Below are 22,022 nucleotides of genomic sequence, written 5' to 3' on the forward strand. Positions count from 1 at the left end.
GACATGTGTTTTGTTAGTAGAAACATTCATAGAATTTTTTTATTTATAGAAATATTTTGAGGCTGTTGGTGAAAATGATATTGAACCCGAATTACAAGCTGATGCTATTGACCGTACCTGGAATCGTTTGATGATGTCATACCAAGATCGAGATTCTGCTATTCAGGAAGAAATAAAACGTCTCGAACGCTTACAAAGATTAGCGGAAAAAGTTCATCGTGAAACCAAACGCACCGACTTGAAGTTGGATGAGTTGGAAACTAGAATTGTGGAAGAAGGTCGTCGAGCAGATAGACTTCATCCATTGGACGCAAAACACAACGCTGATCAACTGGAGACCGAGTTGCGTTTATCTGAAGATACTATTCAGTCATTGTTTGTTGATGTACAAGCACTCAGAGAAGGACGATACGTGCAAGCACCTGAGTTACAAAAGAGGTAACTAATATAAATTAGATTTTATTCATTGCATTATTATATTTTATTTGTTATATTTAGGGTGGAAAAACTGCATCAGAGATGGGTAAATTTGCGGTCTTTGTTGCATTCAAAAGTTCTTACTCCTTTGGCTACTCTATCATTTCCAATTGTCGAAGAGCGTACAGTTACCAAACAAACACGAACCATTCTGGAAACCCGACTTGTTGATACCAATACTCATTTCCGTTCATTGCAAGAATGCATTGATTGGTGCAATAACAAATTGGTATTACATTTGAAAATTTGTTTTTTTTTTATTTGTTTACTAATTCTATGTTGTTTATATGTGTTTGTAGAAACAATTACAGGAAGCTGAATATGGTTCAGACTTGCCTAGTGTCCAAGGGCTTTTGGACCAACACCAGCGTGAACATAAAATAATTGACCAATTCCATACTAAAGTTGAGCATTGCATAAACGCTAAGAGTAATTTCCATGGAGACGAGCTATCCCTGTATTCACAGCACTTGAATACATTGCAGAAGGTTTATGCTGAATTAGTTACTTTCTCTAATAAACGACTATCTGACCTAGAAACATTGCAAGACTTCTTGCAATCGGCTACAAATCAGCTTATTTGGCTGAACGAGAAGGAAGAAATTGAATTAAATCGTGATTGGAGTGATAAAGATTTAAACATACCATCAATTCGACAATACTATGAGGTAATGTTTACTATTTAGTATTTATTATAATATATTATAGGTTTAATTAAATTTTTTAATATGTTAACTAATTTTTAAAGCATACATTTGGATCAGGGATTGAGGTTGTGATTTGATTAAATTTATATTCCCTTATTATCCTATGTAATATAGAAATTTATTTTATTTATTTTTCCAGTCTTTAATGTCAGAACTTGAGAAAAGAGAGATTCAATTAAGTTCAGTCCAAGATCGCGGAGAAGCTTTAATTCTCCAGGGTCATCTTGCATCAAAGTGTATTGAAGCTTATATATCAGCATTACAAACACAATGGACTTGGTTACTCCAGTTAACTCTTTGTTTAGAAACACATCTAAAGCATGCCACTTACTATCATCAGTTCTATGCTGATGTCAAAGAAGCTGAACATTGGTTAAACAAACGAGACGAGTTACTAAATTCTGTTTTTAGCCAATCAGAATTTAGTTTAGATGATGGAGAACGTTTGTTAAAAGGTATGCAAGATCTCCGAGAAGAATTAAATAACTTCAGTGAAGTGATCGGTACACTTGAAGATCGATCAAGGCAAGTAGTTCCACTGAAACAACGTAGACTTCCAATTACTAGACCTATACCAGTTAATGCGATTTGCAGTTTCAAACAAAATGGGGTATGTTAAAAAAATCATGATATGGTGAAACAATTAATGTTTAACACAATTTTTTCTTTTAGATTAATGTTGAAAAAGGTTCTCAGTGGTTGCTTCATGATAATTCAGGACGAATCAAATGGAGAGTATCCAGAGGAATGAATCTAACTGATGATTCAAATGTTCCTGGTGTTGTATTTTTAATACCTCCTCCCGATCAAGAAGCTTTAGATTCTGTAGATCGTTTACGCAGAGCATATGATCGTACGACAGCATTATGGCAACGTAAGCAATTGCGTATGCGTCAAAATATGATATTTGCTACTATCAAAGTGGTCAAGGGATGGGATTTGGCTCAAGTAATAAACATAATTTTATTTTTATTTTTCAAATTGGTTTAACTTTATTTTGTTTATTTTTTTAAAACATAGTTTTTGGCCATGGGTGCTGATCAACGTAATGCTATTCGTAAGGCATTAAATGAAGATGCTAATAAATTGTTGAGAGAAGGTGATCCAGCTGACCCTCAATTAAGAAGACTCAAGAGAGAAATGGACGAAGTTAACAGGTTATTTGATGAATTTGAACGACGATCACAAGCTGAAGAAGACAGTAAAAACCTCACACGAATGTTTACCGATCAAGTTAAATCTATTCAAATTTCATTGGATGAATATGAACACACATTAAATACCAGGTTGAGTGCCCCTATACCAAGAGATATGGACACCTTAGAACACTTGGTTATTCAACACAAAGACTTTGAAACGTCACTAAAGGTATTTTATTGACTATCTGTTGGATTATGTAATAGAATCATAATATTTAATAATAATAAATTTATTTGTTGTACAGAACTTGGGTCCTGATGTAGAAGCCATGCAAGCTACATTCAAAAACATACCAAATAAAACAGCAGCCTTACAAGCTAAACATGATAAGGTTTTGAACCAATGGAATCAGTTATGGAATCTCTCTCAGCTTTATGTTGAAAGACTCAAGTGCGCAGAAATTACTTTGTCTGGATTAGATGATGCAAATAATGTTATATCAGATTTTGAAATAAAATTAGCATCTTATGGTGAAATGCCATCTGAATTACCGGCTTTAAAATTAGTAAGTCTTTCATTGATATTACATTTTTACTTAACAGTGTTATATTTATGTGTATGATTGTATAAAGGTGCACCAAGATCTGATAGCATTGCAAAAAAATGTCGTCCTTCAGCAGCCTGTCATTGATCAGTTGGTTGAAGATAAACATAATACCAGGCGTTTAACAGAAAAATCCAGACACCACTTACCACGTACTGCTCATCATGATTTGGATAGACTCGACAGTGATGTAAATCGTATTACAAGTAGATGGAACAATGTTTGTAGTCAATTAGTCGACAGGTAAAATAATAAATTATTAAAAACAATTAATTAACTTAATGAAAAAGTAATTAATTATTCATCTTTTGGCCAATGTAAATTACCATTTATCATATCAAAGATTTTTTGTCAACTTTAATCTTACAATAATATTGTGCGTATCTTTGTTCCTACAGGCTGAAGAGCTGTGAAGCAGCTTACGATCTTTTGAATAAATACAAAAATTCGTACCAGTCTGAAGTTAAAATCATTGATGAGAGTTACGTTAAATTGAATAATGTTGCTCCTCTTAAAATGCAAGCAAGAGATCTTACAGAAACTACCAAGGTAAGTGTATACAAAGATATAAAACTGCCATAATTCATTAAACTGTATAATATATGTTATGGTGAGTCATGCACTTTATATTACTTAAACTCAACCTTTGTTTTGCATGTTAAATAAACAATACATAATAATTTAATATACTGTATAATATTAAAAATTAATATAACATAAGTGTGTACTGTATTACATTATCTAAGTAAAGCCTCACGGCCCGAACAAAGGTTTTTTATTTATTGATCAAATACATCTCGTAGGCTTTGTATAACAAGGTGCAGGAACGTACTAAAGCAATTGAGAGCGTCAATGTGGATGGTGGCAGATTTATACGAGAAGCTAAGGTAACGACGCTTTTTAACATAAAATAAAAATCGAAAATTTGCCGTGATAACAATTTAACAGACCATAACAAAGACTATGCGTATAATTAACCCGCAAATAGATATATGACCTACGACTTCAACATTACTGTGCGTGGCTGGTAGATGAAGTTCATCCAAGCCTTGATGCCAGCAATCATAATAAAGGCCAAAATATGGATCCCAGTGTTGGTGAACTGGCTGTGTCTCATGAACTTGATGTGCTCAACCATAGATTTCAAGCATTGCTTAACATGTTGATTGACCAGTTGAAAAATCTAGCATCAGTCAATACTGATGATCTTGAGCTACAGGTTAGTAAAATTATTTTTAAAACGTTAAGTATGTAGGATAAATAATAAATATTTATTAAATCTTATTAATTGAGTTCTATAATTTGTAGTTTTTATATATTTGGTTTTTTTTTTATTCGTCCAATTATATATCAATTATTTTTTATATTTTTGATTTTAAATAATATCCAAGTTCAATTAAGTTAGCGCTAAGGAAACTACTTAATGCTCCTCCTTATGTCCCCAACCTTTCCATTCAGCAAGATCTCAGGATGAACTCCGTCAAAGATGAAGCAAAACTCTACTATAAGCGGTTTCACAGTAGGTTACTGAATCATCCTAATCCTCTTATAAAAAATCTAGCAGTCGCTTCGATCCCGGGTAACCCCTTCAGACGTCTCAAACGTAATTGGTGTCGTGACCTGCTAAATGCTTGATTCCTAGATCAAATTTCTCCTTATAAACTAAACAAAATAGGTAGTGTCATCAATGGGTGGCTTCTTCCGTCATATTACTCATGTGTTTTTTTACTCTTATCTAATTTGCTTATTATTCTATGAATAGATTGTAAATATCTAGTAAAAAATAAAAAAAAATAAAAGTTCAATTAAAATTATAGATAACAATTGATTTGAAATTAAAATAGAAGTTAAGGTTTCCTATACATATTTTTTTTACTGTATTATTATTAAATATATTTATTTTCAACTTATGAAAAATAACACATTTAAATTGAATTCAATGGTAATTAAATTGTGTAAAATAAATTCTATGAAATAAAACAGTTTATGAATTCAATATATTTATGAGCCCTTATTTTAAACTTAATTTAAATTAAAAAATGCATTATCCTTTTTTTTTTTATTTTCTTATTGAAATCCAACGATAGCTTGACAATTGTTGAAGTATACATTAAACAAATCACACAGTTGCATTACAATATTGAATAAGGAAACTAGCCTATGTATGATCTTCAACAGCATATATTATCTAATAACCATAATTAATGTCAAAAGAAATTATTTTTTTAATTCCAAACAATCCAACTACTTACAGTATTTTATTAAATTTTTTTTTCACATTTCACATGCAACTGTAAACAATCATAATTTTACTTTTATTAAATGGTGTATAATGCATTCATCCAATTTGATGATAACAATTGAAATAAAGATTTTATAGATGTAAATAACAAAATTATTACATCCAATCATTACTATTGTTGAGACATATATATTATGAAGTTTGGCTTCTCGCTTAACACTTGTAGTGTAATATAAATATATAAATGACAGGTTAGTTCACCATGATATTTAAAAAAAATATTAACATTTAGAAATTTCAAAATAATACTACCTTGTTTTTATTTAGGTTACTTAAAATTTTTATTAATACATTGTGGTAATTATATACTCTTGTGTATGAAAACAAGTATTTTGTTAAGCATTGTTGATTACGCCTACATAGTAACACACCTCTTGTCAATTATTTTGCACTTTTAGTTTTTACTACAAATAATTAAAAAAGGTAGAGTATTGTTCCCTTGAAGTTATTAAGCAACATATTATTACTGTAAAATACCCAAGGTTTGGCTTTAGCCTATCAATTTATCTATTAGAAATGATTAGTCTAAATAAATGTTGCAGGAATATGTGAAGACGTTAGAGGCTAGGCCGTTGCGCACATTCAGAACTGAGTTCAATATATATGATACCATTCCTGAGTTAGTACTTGATACTTTATAGTGTTAGTGTGTTTTCATAGTTGTATGATTAAAGTTGTGTTCTGTTTTTTCTTTAAATTCTAGTGTATCGACAAATGGTATAGACGAAACAATAACAGCAAAAAATTTAGATCATCAGTTATCTGCAATGGGTAATCAGCATTCTACACAAACTGTTGAATCTAATGGTGATGCAGATATTCGTTCATTACGTCGACGTATGGAAGAAGCAACCGGACTTGATGATGACATTATTAATGCTCCGGGTATTGTTCATCCCAAGACTGGCGAAATTTTAACAGTAGGCGAAGCAATTCGTTTACGAGTATTAGATGTACGAACTGGTCGTATTGCCACACAACCAGATTCAAAATCTGGCTGGGTAACTATTGAGCAAGCTGTCGAGAAAGGACTGGTGGACAACAGTTTAGCAAACAAACTTTTGGGTCCTTGTGTTGTTGGTGATAACGGACCACAAATGACTTTGCTGGAAGCTATTCAAAAGGAGTTAATGGATGCTGAACGAGGACCAGTTGAAAGAATAAAGGTAAAAAATGAAGAACATATTGCTGATTTTATTGAAACTCTCAATTCGAGTGAGGTTAGGGGTGAGGTATTCCAAGTGTTAAATAAAAAAGTCACATTAAATGAAAAAGAAATTACTGTACTCGATGCTGTTCATCAAGGAAACTTAGATAAAATTAATTTGGCTGAAGATGAATTACAACTTTTATCAAAACTAAATGGTCTCAAACCAAAAAGTGCATTGAAAGTTGTATTGACCAAAACATTAGACGCCTTAAAAATTAAAGAAGATCCTAGGACTGATTTGCCAACAGAAGGTTGGAGTTTATTTGAAGCAATCAAACAAAATTTATTTGATCCTGAATCTGGTGTTTTTATTATACCTGGTACTGACAGGTTAGTATCATTTAAAGAGTGCATTGATATGCGGATTATAAACCCAGATTCAGCTGTAGTAGTTGATCCGACTAAGCCAAAAACCTTATCATTAAAACAAGCACTGCGGAAAGATATTTTAGATACCACTGGCCACTATCAAGGTAGTACAATGAAAGAAGCTATAGAAGGTAACTTTATATATGATCCATCAGCTATTGAATATGTTTCTTCACCTGTTGAAACAGTCGAAGTAAAAGGTGCTAAACGTAAAGTTGAACGGTCTAATAGTTTGAGACCTCAGTTTTTTGTACAAGAATCAATAACCGAAGAAGAATTAGAAGATTGTATACACAATGAGAGTAGAAATGTGCCATCTTTACCTATATCACTTCTAGAATCAAGCACCTCGGGAATAACCTTGGTAACTTCAATGATGTAATTTTATGCCATGCATGGTGTATTGTGATTTAAAATTATATAAGTTGTTTGTTTTGTCAACAAATTTTTTTAATTAATTATTTTTTTAGAGTACGGCTTTTTTAAAATTTTTTTTTTTGATAGCTTTTGTGTTTGTGTTTTATTTTTCAGGACAACCAGATTATTTTTGAAAGCTATATTATATACCAGTTATTTTTTGCCTGTATAATATGCCTAACAAATTTTTTTTTTATGATATTATAACAAATGTATGTTGTTTTTTTTTTGTAAAGGCTTATTTTAACTGATTTACAAGTAAAAACAACAACAAATAAAAACTAAAATTAGTTTTTAGATGTAATCAGCTTTTAATTTGTATGCATTAAAAATAATATTCAATATGCTAAATTTAAAATTGCACTAATATTTTTTTTAAATTGAAACTGTTATGATTCTCATTGATGTTTTTATAACATTAATATATATGTATTTTATAGCAAGCCATGGCAGAAAAATACAAACTGTGTGATGACACACTGTCAGAATACTTAAACTGGATTGGAGAAATTGAAGACAGAATTGCAAATCAAGATATTGCTCAAGAAGGTTTAGATCAACTACGTAATCAAATAAACATTTTAAAAGTATGGATATTTTAAATTTTTGCATTATTTATTTAATATAATATTTATATATAAATATTTTTTAGCTGATTAAAGAAGAAATTGATTCACAATTACGTCCCATTACAACATGTTTGGATCAAGTGCGTCATATAATTGCTACAGGCAGTGAATACTTGTCTAGAGAAGAAATAAATAATGTTGAGAAGAAAGGCAAATCTCTGAAATCTCGGTATGACCATGCAAATGAACGTACTGATAAACTGCTACGTCGCTTGGTCTCTGCTAAAGATGAATTATCCAAGTTTAAATCTGAACTTACCACATTTACTACATGGATGGATAGAGCTCAGCGCACTCTTGATGAAAAAGAACGTGCATTAGCTAATATAAATAGACTTGCCGATACATCTTCAACTGAATCCACAAGGGAGTTTGTGTCTGATGTAATTTCACACCAAGCAGATCTCCGCTTTATCACAATGGCAGCTCAAAAGTTCATGGACGAGTCTAAAGAATATCTGACCTGTTTAAATGATTTCAGAACTGGTTTACCATCTAGACTTCATCATATTGAACCGGTATCATCACAAGACAGTGTGATTAAAAATACAGTTATCAATGTCACTAATAATTATAAAGATTTATTATCTCGAGCTAATGCCTTGTCTGATAAATTAAGTGGACTTAATTCTAAACAGAGAGAATATAAGGATGCCTTGAACGCCGTTAAGGCTTGGCTTCGAGATGCTGAACCTAGAGCTATTAAAATCATTAATGAACCAATTGGTGCTGATCCGAATGCTCTCGAAGATCAATTCAATCGAACAAAAACTTTGAACAATGAATTTCTGGGTCAAGCTAGGCTTATTGAAAATGTCAAACAAGCTGCAGATGGTCTAATTAGGTCCCTTGAAGGCCAAAGTGGTATCAAAGAAATTGAAACCATTCAAGGCCCAGTTAATGAATTGGAAGATAAGTACAGATCTTTATGTAATGGTTTAGCTGACCGGCTATCACAATTGGATACTGCATTAGTTCAATCACACGGTGTGCAAGATGCTTTAGATTCATTACTTCATTGGTTGAACGATGCTGAAGCAACATTAAAGTAAGTTTTTTCTTATAATTTTTATTTATAATTTAAGTGAATGCTACCCATGCAGTATTGAAACTCGTGAACACAAATTTGTTGTGCTGTACATTTGTAAGACAAGACAATATAGACATGAGTAGCGTCCTCTTAAATTATAACTTTTAATCCATGTTATCAATATTTAATTTCAATTAACAACCCATTTGTAAACATGCAGTTTTTTAGTTACCCATGACTTACAATTATAGTTAATAGTACCTTATTTCCTCATTTATATTACTTTTAATCAACATTTTTTTTTTAGTAACGATGATTGTTTTCGCAAAAAAAAAATGTTTAACTATCCAAGTTCTCTTATTAATGACTTACACTTATTGGCAAAATTATTCACATGTCTTAATGAAATAAAAATGTTTTTAGGAATATAACAAGACCAGTGAGCTTACATACAGATCGTCTGTCTGAACAAATCCGGGAGTACAGATTGTTGCAGTCAGATATTGATACACATAGAGCAAGTGTGGACAGTGTTGCACATTCTACACAAGAATTAATGATCAACTCAAGCAATCCTAGACTTGCCAAAAAAATTGAGGTCAAGTTGAAAGATGTTATGACTCGTTTTGAAAAGCTCTTGGATAGGACTGCTAAACGAGGTGAACTATTAAATGACATCAACCAAATTTTGTCATCATTTAATAGTCAAGCAGCAATGCTTGAACAATGGTTGGCAAATGCTTTAGACAATTTCAATGATATGCCTGAAAGCAAGTTGGATGATTTAATTGCTCAAAGAGACTCTCAACGACAAGCATTAGACCAAACAATACGTGACGGAAAAACTCTCATTAACAATAAGGATGTAACTGACACTCCTCCTGTACGTGATCGTGTTAAAGGATTAGAAAACCAATGGAAACAATTGAACCAACTATTAGAAGAAAAGCAGAGATTATCTAAAGCTAAAGTGGAACAACTTCAAGCATATGAAAAATTAAGAGATCAAGTATTAATATGGTTGAATAACACAGAGAAAAGAGTTAACCAATTAGAAAGTGTAGCGGTAGATATGAATATTATTAAAAATCAAATTGATGAACTAAAACCAATTTCTAAGGATCATCGTGATTACAGCATTACTATTGACAGACTTAACGACCTTGGGGCTACATTTTATGATTCTAGCCTCACCAATTCTATGAGAAGACGTAGTTCGGTATCTCCTACTAAACGATATTCGTTGGACTCATTAAGAAAAACGTCTAGGGATTCTCCAAGAAGTTCGGTTGTAAGTTTCACTTACAACAGAATTGAAGATGGTTTAGATGACAGCCCTGTGCAACAGGAATTGAACGAAATTAATAACAGATATAACTTATTAGGTGTGAAAATATCAGACAGACAAAATGAATTGGATACTATTAGAGATGATGTGAGGAAATTGGTTGAAAATATGAAAATATTAAATCAATTTTTAGATAGAACACAGAAATCATTACCAAAAGAGAGTATTCCTTTGACTAAAGAAGAATCTGATAAAGCAGCAAAACAAGTTAGAGCTGTACTTGAAGAAATGTATGAAAAACAATCTTTGTTAGATAGTACTAAATCTGGTGTAAATGATCTATTAAAAAAGAAACCAACTTCTTTAGGAGCTGATAGATTACACGATGACATTCAAAATGTTACAAGCCGTTGGAAAAACTTAAATGATATTTGTAAGAATCGCATTCAACTTCTTGAAGACTTGAAAGATTTCCATGACTCGCACGACAACCTTTCAAACTGGTTAGGATCCAAAGAGCGTATGCTAAATGTCTTAGGTCCAATATCATCAGATTCTAGAATAGTACAAAGTCAAGTTCAGCAAATTCAAGTGTTGAGAGAAGAGTTTAGAACTCAGCAACCTCAACTTACACATTTAACATCTGTCGGTGAAAGTATACTTAATAGACTACCAGATCCAAACTCTCCGGATGCTCAACGGTTTTCTAATAAATTATCAGCAATTTTACAAAAATGGTCAGATTTACTTGGCAAATTGGAAGATAGAGCATCTAATCTTGGCGCAGCAGCTGATTCTACCCGAGAATTTGATGCAGGTCTTGCTCGTTTGACTGAAGCATTACAAAATATTTCTGATCAATTAGATGATATTTCATATGATAAGGAACCAGAAGAGAGGCTTAGAAAAATACAGAACTTGGAAAGACAATTAGAAGGCCAACGACCTTTATTAGCCGATTTAGAAGATGCTGGCAATCATTTGTGTAATGTATTAGATGACCCGGCTTGTAAAGCAGATATTCAAGCAAAATTAGCTGCTATTAATCGTCAATATAACAACTTGCAAAAGAAATTGGACAATAAAAAAGCTGAAATTGAAGGGTCACTGAAGGACGGTAGACAATTTGAAGCTACCTGTGCTTTGACACTTGGTTGGCTTTCTGATCAATTGGGCAGTCTCACAGAACGTCTATTAATATCCGCTGACAAAGATATATTACAACAACAAGTTTCGCAGTATGAGCCTATATACAAAGAAGTATTACACAAAGAACATGAAGTAATTATGCTTTTGAATAAGGGTCGTGATATGCTATCCCGAACTGGACAACGTAATGAATCTCGTAATTTACAACGGGATTTGGACAAAATACAACAAAATTGGGACAAACTACGTAAAGAAGCTGTAGACCGCCATAACAGACTTCAAACATGCATGGAACACTGTAGAAAATATTATAGAGCCCAAGAGTCCTTTACACCATGGTTGGCTCAAGCCGAAAATAAATTAGAACTTATACGACCAAACAGCTTTAGTAAAAAAGATGTGGATAAACAATTGAGAGAATTGTCTGCTTTTAGAAATGAAGTTTGGAAACACTCTGGTGAGTTTGAGAATGTTAAAAACCTGGGAGAAACATTCCTTTCTTCTTGTGATGTCGATAAAGAACTTGTAAAACAAGAACTGTCAACCATCAAAACTAGATGGGATAGATTGAATAATGAATTAATGGAAAAAACACAATGGTTAGAAGACATTTCAAGAAAGTTGTCCGACTTTTCTGACAACCTTAGAGATTCTGAACACGCATTACAGCGTTGTGAAGATAAACTTAATTCTCATGATTCGGTTGGAGGTGCAGCTCGTGATCCAAAGCTGTTGGAAAGAATTAAAGCATTGCGAGAAGATGCTAAGAAATTGAGAAATCCATTAGTAGGTCTAAGGCAAACAGCTGGTGACTTGGCCTCAGAAGCTGTTCAAATGGGCGTTGGTGACTCATTAAAATTACAAGATGATGTTGATAATCTTATGGATAGATTAGACGATTTAGAAGGTAAACTGGACGATAGGTGTTCACAATTACTTTCAGCTTCGACTGCATTGGCACAATACGCAGATAAAGTCAAAGCTCTGGGTAAAAATTTGAATGACTTAGAAGCTGAATTTGACTCATTGAAACCACCGGGTCGAGATATTAAAACTGTTACTGGCCAATTAGATGAAGTAGACAAATTTATTAAGAAAATTGCAAGGGCTGGAGATGATGTTACTGTAATGCTTGAACTAGGCCAACGTTTGGAAGACTCTACTTCTATGCGTGATCAAGCTGAATCACTGACACGTTTATTAAACAAACTTGATGAACGAGCATCAAACAGACAAACTGATCTTGAAAATATTTTAGACAGACTACAAGCTTTTAAAAATAAGCACGATAATGTTGTTCAAGACATAGATCATGCAACTGATGAGTTTAAGAATTTGAAACCAATTGGATCTGAAGTGGAGGCAATTAAATTCCAACAACAAGAGTTTGGTTCTTTCAGAAAGAACACCATTGAGCCACTCATTTCGTCTGTCAATGAAGTTAATGGTGTAGGTCAAAGATTAATACAGTCTGCTGCCAGAGGTGTAAACACTGGTATTTTGGAAAAAGATTTGGAAAAAATGAATGATAAGTGGAATGCACTCAAAGAAAAATTAAATGAGAGGGACAGACGTCTAGACTATGGTCTTTTACAATCTGGCAAGTTCCAAGATGCTTTAGATGGATTTGCTAAGTGGTTAGCTGATACAGAAGAATTAGTATCTAATCAAAAACCACCATCAGCTGATTACAAGGTGGTAAAAGCACAATTACAAGAACAAAAGGTAAATAATTAGTTTTTTTTAAATTGTTCTTTGGTTAATTAATAATACATTAACTTAAATTAAAAAAATTTCAGTTCTTAAAGAAAATGTTAGCTGACCGTCAAAATTCGTTGTCATCAATATTTGATATGGGTAATGAAGTTGCAGCTAATGTCGATCCTAGGGAACGTAAGGAAATTGAAATACAGTTGAAAGAGTTATCTCAGCGTTTTGATAATTTGGACCGTGGTGCTACAAAACGCATGGATGATTTGCAAAAAGCTATGGTTGTGGCTAAAGAATTCTTAGAAAAAATAACACCTCTCTTGGAGTGGTTGGATAAAAGCGAGAAAAAAATCAAGGACATGGAACTAGTTCCTACAGATGAAGAAAAAATACAACAGAGGATTAAAGAACATAGTGTAAGTAAAATATTAAAAATTAATTTTATTATTATTCCTATTTTAAATGAAAATTCAGTATTGTATATTATATATTTATATTATGTATTTTATACACAATTTGTTGGTTTAAAGTACCTATGTTGTGTATGATCTGTTGTTTTTTATATCAAGTAATTAATTAATATGTATATGTTATTAAGATATTGTAACTTAAGTAATAATGATAACTTTATTTTTTTTATTTTAAATTAATGTTTTTTTTTTTTTACCATTTTCTCGCTTCAACCTATTCATATTGATATTTTGTTTTAGAAATTACACAATGAAATTCTATCCAAAAATCCTGAGTTCCATGATCTTACTGAAGTAGCTAGTACATTAATGGCTTTGGTTGGTGAAGATGAGGCATCTGGCGTAGCGGATCGTATCCAAGAAACAGCTGATCGTTATGCTACACTTGTAAATACCTCAGATAAAGTGGGACTATTGTTACAAGACTCACGTGCTGGTTTAAGACATCTGGTATTAACTTATCAAGATTTGCAAGCATGGATGGAAGGCATGGAAAAACGTTTAGGCAAATACAAAGTATTACCCGTGCATACAGACAAACTAGTGGAACAAATGGAGGATATTGCAGATCTGTGTGAAGAAATATCGAACCACCAATCAGATGTTGACGGAACCGTGGATGCAGGCATGGAGCTTATGAAACACATAACCAGTGATGAAGCCATTCAATTAAAAGATAAGTTGGACGTATTGCAGAGACGTTTTAATGATTTGGTCTCTACTGGTACTGATTTATTAAAGAATGCCGAAAGCATGTTGCCACTTGTACAGCAATTCCATAATGCTCATAAACGCTTGGGTGATTGGATGTTATCAGCTGAATCACAATTACAAACCGCAGAACCCAAAGAAGAAGACATACATAATTTAGAACTTGACATCCAAGGTATATAGAAATGCTGCAGTATATAATAGTTTTTTTTTTTAAAACAATATTAAATGAATTTCAATATTAATAAACTTTTTTATTTTCAGAATTTCGTCCAGTTTTAGAAAACATTAATCAAATAGGACCACAATTGTGTCAAATGTCTCCTGGTGAAGGTGCTTCGACAATTGAAGGTCTTGTTACTAGAGATAATCGAAGATTTGATGCTATTGCTGAGCAAATTCAAAGAAAAGCTGAACGGATTCATTTGTCTAAACAACGGTCACTTGAAGTCATTGGTGATATGGATGACCTATTAGATTGGTTCCGTGAAGTAGATAACCAATTAAGAGACGCAGAACCTCCAAGTAGCGAAGTGGATATTATTCGTGTACAACTTAAAGAACATAAGGCACTCAACGATGACATATCGAGTCAAAAAGGACGTGGTAGAGATGTATTATCTATGGCTAAGAAAGTTTTACGAGAAGTTACTCAAAGCAATGACACAAGTCTCATGCGAGAGAAAATGGAAGACCTTCGTGAAGTTATGGAACATGTATCATCATTAAGTGCTGAACGCTTGAGTATTCTTGAACAAGCTCTACCTCTTGCTCAACATTTCCAAGAATCACACTTTGATTTATCTGGTTGGTTAGATGATATGGAGAGACAAGTATCAATGTTAGCTATGCCTGCTTTGAGACCAGAACTTATTGCCCAGCAACAAGATAAAAATGAAATGTTTGTACAGTCTATTGCCGAACATAAACCACTTGTGGATAAACTTAATAAGACTGGTGAAGCTTTAATCAGACTATGTAACGAAGACGAGGGAGTAAAAATCCAATACATTATGGATAGTGACAATTCTAGGTATGCAGCGCTAAGATCTGAACTTAGGCAAAGGCAACAAGCTCTAGAAAAAGCATTACAAGAAACCAGTCAATTTAGTGATAAATTGGAAGGCATGTTAAGAGCATTACAAAATACTGCCGAACAAGTATCTGGTGCTGAACCTATATCTGCCCATCCTCCCAAAATTCGTGACCAACAAGACGAAAACGATGCCGTTGTTGAAGATTTACATAAACGTGCTGATGCATTCCAAGCAGTGAAAAGAGCAGCCAATGATGTCATTAATAAGGCTCCGAATTCCTCAGATCCCGCAGTCAAAGACATAAAACGTAAATTAGATCGATTGAACAGTTTGTGGAATGAAGTTCAAGAGGCGACTAATGATCGTGGGCGCAGTCTCGAAGAAGCCCTCATACTGGCTGAGAGGTTCTGGGAAGAGTTACAGAATGTGATGGATACACTAAAAAATTTGCAAGATTCATTACACTCGCAAGATGCACCAGCTGTAGAACCAGCCATATTGAAACAACAAAAAGCTGCTTTAAGAGAAATTAAAGCAGAAATTGATCAGACCAAACCTGAAGTAGACCAGTGCCGTGCAAGTGGTAAACAATTAATGAAAGTTTGTGGGGATCCTGATAAGCCCGAAGTTAAGAAACATATTGAAGACTTGGATAATGCTTGGGAAACTGTAACTGCATTGTTTGCTAAACGTGAAGAAAATTTGATACAAGCTATGGAAAAAGCTATGGAATTCCATGAAACCTTACAAGTATAAATAATTAACACTATGTTTAATGTGAATTGTATTTAATATAAATTATTTTTAGGATTTGCTCAAATTTTTGGATGGTGCAGAACGCAGATTTGCCAATTTAGGTCCATTGGGAACAGATATCAAAGTTGTTAAGAATCAAATTGGTGAACTTAAGAACTTTAAATCTGATATTGATCCTCAAATGGTTAAAGTAGAAGCTTTGAACAGGTAATTATGGTCATACAATATTAATAAATAGTGATAATCATTCTCAGTACTTGGTTGTTTAGTATTTATTGTGTCTATTTATTATTGACTTAGAATTATTACTTTTGTATGTTTTTCTACTGCTTACAATGGATTTTATTATTTTATAGGAGTGTTACAAGGTAAAAGTTATTAATTAATTTGAATAAAAGTACATCAATGTTAGTTTAAAATAATATATCGCATACTAAAATATATATTTTTTTTTTTTTGTATATAATAGGCAAGCCCAAGAACTTACAGAAAGAACTACAGTTGAACAGGCAGCTGCTCTCAAACAACCATTAACTGAAGTTAACCGTAGATGGGAAAATCTATTGAAGGGTGTTGTAGAACGGCAGCGACAATTAGAAAACAGTCTTCTACAATTAGGTCAATTCCACCATGCATTGGCAGAACTTCTTGCTTGGATTGATGGTACTAATAAAACATTAGACAAGGATTTGAAACCAGTCGCTGGTGATTCTCAGTTATTAGAAGTTGAACTTGCTAAGCTCAAAGTATTGGTTAATGACATTCATGCCCATCAGTCGAGTGTTGACACTTTGAATGATGCTGGTCGTCAGTTGATTGAAAATGGAAAAGGATCAGCTGAAGCTAACTCCACTCAAGATAAACTTAATGTTCTGAACAAAAGCTGGAGAGACTTACTACAGAAGGCGGCTGATCGGCAATTAGAATTGGAAGATGCGCTGCAAGAAGCCCAAAGGTTTGCAGTAGAAATACAAGATCTGCTATCATGGCTTGGGGAAGTTGATGGTATAATAGCAACATCAAAACCAGTTGGTGGCTTACCTGAAACAGCTAGTGAACAACTGGAACGTTTCATGGAGGTATATGACGAACTAGAATCTAATAGACCTAAAGTGGAAACAGTTTTGGCTCAAGGACAAGAATATTTGAAAAAATCACCAAATTCTGGAAATCTGCAGCAAAATTTGAAGACTCTAAAACAACGATGGGATAGTGTGACTGCCAGAGCTAATGATAAAAAAATCAAATTAGAAATTGCACTGAAGGAAGCTACTGAATTCCATAATGCTTTACAAGTATGTTTGATAAATATATATTTTTAAAAATATACAGGTTATATAGTTTTGTAATTATTTTTTATATTATAATTATTAGGCGTTTGTTGATTGGCTTACTGATGCTGAGAAAACATTATCTAATTTGAAACCAGTTTCTCGTATTCTGGCCACAATTTTGACACAGATTGAAGACCATAAAACTTTCCAAAAAGATGTAAGCTCTCATCGGGAGATAATGCTTCATTTGGACAAGAAAGGAACTCATCTGAAATACTTTTCACAGAAACAAGATGTCATACTCATCAAAAATTTATTAATCAGGTAAAACGGTATTATTTAATACTAATGTTAATCATTCTAATAATTTTTTTTAAATAATTGTTTGTATTTTTAGTGTACAACACCGTTTTGAACGTGTTGTGTCAAAAAGTGCTGAAAGAACTCGTGCACTTGATCATGGTTATAAAGAAGCTCGCGAGTTCAACGAAGCATGGTCAAGCCTTATGGATTGGTTGGCCACTGCTGAGAAGAACCTGGATGAGTTAACCCAAGATGCCAGTGTTGGTAATGATCCAGAGCGCATTAAGCAACGTTTGGCCAAACACAGAGATGTACAACGAGCTTTAAGTGGAAAGCAAGCAACTTATGACTCTACTATGAGAATGGGCAAAGCGTTGAAAGAAAAAGCTCCTAAGAGTGATGAACAGCCCTTAAACAAAATGATCAATGAATTAAAAGAAAAGTGGAATTTGGTATGCACTAAATCTGTAGATAGACAGAGAAAGTTGGAAGAAGCTTTGTTGTATTGTGGACAGTTCAAAGATGCTATGGAAGCTCTTTTGGAATGGTTACGTAAAACTGAGAAAAGACTGACAGATGATGGGCCAGTCCATGGAGATTTGGATACAGTAATGGCTTTAGTTGAACAACATAAAGTAAATAATTTAATTAAGTGCTATAGATAACATTGCGTCTAGTTAAGTGTATGTTACTTATGTTAATATTTTTCATTAGACATTTGAAGATACATTATCTAAGCGTTACGAACAAATGAAAACTGTACGACAGACTGGTAAAGATCTAATGTCCAAGGCCAATAATGCTGATCGTGCTGTGATTCAAAATCAATTGGACGATTTAGAAGGCCTATGGAATCGCACCAGCCAACTGTGCGAAAAACGAACGGAACGACTTGAAGATGCTTTAAGACAAGTAATAAAAATACATATTGGAAATAATAAATTAAATATATGTAATGATGAAAAAGTTATGAATTGATAATTAATTTAAATTGTTTTATATAATTTCTTTAGGCTGAACAGTTACATAAATCTGTTCATTTACTGTTAGAATGGTTATCTGACGCAGAGATGAAATTAAGGTTCATTGGACCATTACCAGATAATGAACAAGAAACAAGAAACCAGTTGAATGAGCATAGGAAATTCATTGAAGAAATGTCTGATAAAGAACATGAAAAAGATTCTACTGTTACTCTTGCACAAAGAATTTTAGAAAAGGCACATCCAGATGCAGTTGGGGTAATCAAGCACTGGATAACCATAATTCAGTCTAGATGGGAAGAAGTATGGACTTGGGCTAAACAGGTAAAATAACATCTTTATCAAAACCATTCTATCTAATAACTATTTGTACAGTTGTTAATTAATATTTTGTATTTGCAGCGTGAGCAAAGGCTAGTCGAACACTTACAGTCTCTTCAGGACTTGGACTCATTGCTAGAAGAATTATTCTCCTGGTTGACAAGATTAGAAAACAGATTGTTGGATCTTGAATCTGAACCTCTACCCGACAGTGTAGAAGTGGTTGAAAAACTGATTGAAGAACATCGTGAATTCATGGAAAGTACCTCTAAAAGACAAACTGAAGTTGACACTGTGTGCAAAGTTAAACAACCTGCTGCTCCTGTGGGAAGAAAACCATCAGCTAAGAAAATTTCTGCTATCAGGTTGCTATATCATAATTTAATAATGTACATTTTTAGTATAGTTAATAATTATGGAATTATTTTAATTAAAAAAAACCAAAAACCAACCATATTTAAACCTTATTTATGGTTTATTTTCAGTTGCATGATTGTATACTTAGAGCTTATTGTGTTATAGATAAATTTTCATTTTATGTTTGCTTTGTATAAATATTGACACAATATTGCACGCTTAATATTTATAAGATTTGCACTTTTGCACATTTTCAGTCGAGAGGACTTGGCTGGCAGTTCACATGATCTAAGTGATCAACGCAGACAAAGGTTGGTATAAAATTCACAATGCACATACATATTTTTGTAATTTTATTGATACTTATAGTGGGTTGTTAAATGTTGAAGTTACTATATTTTTGAAAGTGATTGGGTTAATTATATTACTGCATGTTTTACTACTGTTAGGTATTCAATTTAAAAATCTTCTGTGAGTAGAAAAATAAAACTTTAAAATACAATTTTATCTCATCATGACAACTATTGGAAAATATAAATATCTCATATTAGTAAAGAAAGAAGACCAATATCAACCTACCAAAAAACTACTTAAAGGAAAAACGTGATTCTATTAACTCTCACTGGCATCTATTAAGATCACTATTTTACCGTAAAAACAAACATAAGAAATAAATTAATACTTTACAAGTCCTTACTATGTATGGACGTATTAGGCTGTTAATACATCTTATTTTCAATTTATCTGTGTCAATTATTTGTATAGATTTAACAGATTTTTCATTTATTTATTTTTTTAATATCTAGAAATAAAGTAGAGTAAATTAAATATGCGATTGTATTTATATATTTTTTTATTATTATTTATATTAATTAATGATTTTTTTTTGTGTTTTTCTTGTATGTTAAATATAGTTTTACTTTTATCATTATCAATTTTCTCTTATAGTCATATACTTAATTGTTTAGTATTTAATTATTAATATTTAATTTTTTCCATCACTAGTTACAACCATTATTATACTTCATGGAATCATTTTTTTTTCTACATTTTTGGAAATATTATATTTAGCTTAATTAACTTTAGTAACCAGTTGACATTTGTTAGTGTACATATTTTATATTATTTATTTGCATATTTCACAATGGTCAAAGTGTATATAAGTTTTTAGGACTATCCATTATAAATTGTAATTACATTCATTAAACTTACTTGTTTTTAAACATTTTCTATTGATTGCTGAACACATTGAGGTTATTAAAATACATTAAGGTTAAAATATTTTTTCATTAACATTTTTGGTATTGATAAATTTTTAATTTTGCTTTTAAAATTTGGGTTGGTTGATACAAATTAGGTCACATTAATAAAAAAAAGGTTATAATTGAACATTTTAAATCGCACATACATACTTCTATGCATTATATTTATTGTATGCATTTTATTTTATTGATGTGATTTTCCGGACATTACCAATTGCATCAATAATTAATATTTTGTTGTTTTATTTTTTGTATTTTTAGTCGGGGTAGTCAAATCATACGAGATAAGTCCATGGATCATTTGCCACATATTGGACCTAGATTCCCAGCTAAAGGAAGGTAAGCTAGAAAATTTCTAGACTTTTACATAATATATGTTATGTATTATATATGCATAATGTATAATGTATATATTATAATGTACCATCATATTGTATTCTTCTGTTCTGTACTCTTTGTAACATGTAGAAGCCTAGCTCAATGTTTGTGTCGTGTTTTTAGTGTAGATTGATTTTAATTTTGACTTAAACATAATTTTTTCGATTTTACTTTTTCTTGTAGCAAAGTGGAAGAGCCGTTGTTGCGCAATTCGCGTTGCCGACAGCTTTGGGACAAATGGCACACCGTGTGGCTGATGGCTTGGGAACGTCAGCGTCGTTTGCAGGAACATCTGAACTATTTGAGAGAAGTGGAGAAAGTAAGGAACTTCTCGTGGGATCTGTGGAGGAAACGGGTACGTAAATATTAAAATAAATAATAACAAAGAACCAGATGTGTGTCCCGTTATTGTGTTTTGATTGTGTTTGATTTCCGTTTAAAGTTCTTGAAGTTCATGAACCACAAGAAATCCCGACTTACAGACTTATTCAGGAAAATGGATAAGAACAATGATGGTCTCATACCGAGAGATGACTTCATCGACGGAATCATGAAAACTAGTGAGTTCAAAATCGATAGTATTATAATATAATATAATATGGACATATAGTATGCAGTTTAGATAATGTGTGTGGCTAAAAATTAAATGCTATGTTTTGATTGATCAATGAGTTGTGTATTTTGAGGAGAAAGCACGCGAGGCTGTGAATCTGGAGGGCGAGCTTATTATAATGTGATAATTAATTTTTTTTTAGCTATGTTATTTTATATATGTGTTATTTTTAAACAGAATTTGACACCAGTAAATTGGAAATGAACGCCGTGGCTGACATGTTTGATCACGATAAACTTGGTCTGATCGACTGGAAAGAATTTATAGCCGCGTTGCGACCCGACTGGGAAGAAAAGAAACCAGACACCGAGTCCGAAAAGATACACGACGAGGTTAAGAGGCTGGTAATGCTGTGTACTTGCCGGCAGAAGTTCAGGGTGTTCCAAGTTGGAGAAGGAAAATACCGGGTACGTGTTGTATAATATAAGTTTTGGGGGAGTTTGGGGTTTACCGCGTCATTATTACTATTATTGTTCAATTATAATAATTGTCGGATTTGCGATGATTGACGTTTTTCGTTTTGAT

At 32.6% G+C, this 22,022-nt stretch overlaps 1 protein-coding gene across 23 annotated transcripts in view; it reads left to right on the plus strand.

Moving 5' to 3' along the window:
* Positions 1–22,022, plus strand: part of LOC111033173 (microtubule-actin cross-linking factor 1) — a 75,409-nt gene that overhangs the window by 43,784 nt on the left and 9,603 nt on the right. For 12 of the 23 annotated variants that reach the window (XM_022313800.1, XM_022313805.1, XM_022313798.1 and 9 more), the window contains 33 exons: positions 50–438; positions 499–706; positions 777–1,145; positions 1,226–1,249; positions 1,324–1,794; positions 1,857–2,132; positions 2,205–2,552; positions 2,629–2,889; positions 2,957–3,171; positions 3,327–3,477; positions 3,732–3,815; positions 3,917–4,147; positions 5,773–5,849; positions 5,934–7,173; positions 7,667–7,813; positions 7,879–8,903; positions 9,309–13,047; positions 13,122–13,448; positions 13,743–14,388; positions 14,478–16,000; positions 16,059–16,213; positions 16,363–16,374; positions 16,476–17,301; positions 17,381–17,604; positions 17,678–18,218; positions 18,298–18,495; positions 18,597–18,890; positions 18,969–19,252; positions 19,502–19,555; positions 20,768–20,845; positions 21,068–21,239; positions 21,327–21,444; positions 21,675–21,904. In XM_022313800.1, coding sequence (XP_022169492.1) covers positions 50–438; positions 499–706; positions 777–1,145; positions 1,226–1,249; positions 1,324–1,794; positions 1,857–2,132; positions 2,205–2,552; positions 2,629–2,889; positions 2,957–3,171; positions 3,327–3,477; positions 3,732–3,815; positions 3,917–4,147; positions 5,773–5,849; positions 5,934–7,173; positions 7,667–7,813; positions 7,879–8,903; positions 9,309–13,047; positions 13,122–13,448; positions 13,743–14,388; positions 14,478–16,000; positions 16,059–16,213; positions 16,363–16,374; positions 16,476–17,301; positions 17,381–17,604; positions 17,678–18,218; positions 18,298–18,495; positions 18,597–18,890; positions 18,969–19,252; positions 19,502–19,555; positions 20,768–20,845; positions 21,068–21,239; positions 21,327–21,444; positions 21,675–21,904 — 14,937 coding nt within the window. The remainder of the gene's footprint in view (positions 1–49; positions 439–498; positions 707–776; positions 1,146–1,225; positions 1,250–1,323; positions 1,795–1,856; positions 2,133–2,204; positions 2,553–2,628; positions 2,890–2,956; positions 3,172–3,326; positions 3,478–3,731; positions 3,816–3,916; positions 4,148–5,772; positions 5,850–5,933; positions 7,174–7,666; positions 7,814–7,878; positions 8,904–9,308; positions 13,048–13,121; positions 13,449–13,742; positions 14,389–14,477; positions 16,001–16,058; positions 16,214–16,362; positions 16,375–16,475; positions 17,302–17,380; positions 17,605–17,677; positions 18,219–18,297; positions 18,496–18,596; positions 18,891–18,968; positions 19,253–19,501; positions 19,556–20,767; positions 20,846–21,067; positions 21,240–21,326; positions 21,445–21,674; positions 21,905–22,022) is intronic. The other 11 variants (XM_022313806.1, XM_022313797.1, XM_022313804.1 and 8 more) reach the window with 7 other exon arrangements.

This window comes from Myzus persicae, unplaced genomic scaffold, assembly GCF_001856785.1.
Source record: "Myzus persicae strain clone G006 unplaced genomic scaffold, MPER_G0061.0, whole genome shotgun sequence".
Classification (NCBI taxonomy): Eukaryota; Metazoa; Arthropoda; class Insecta; order Hemiptera; family Aphididae; genus Myzus; species Myzus persicae.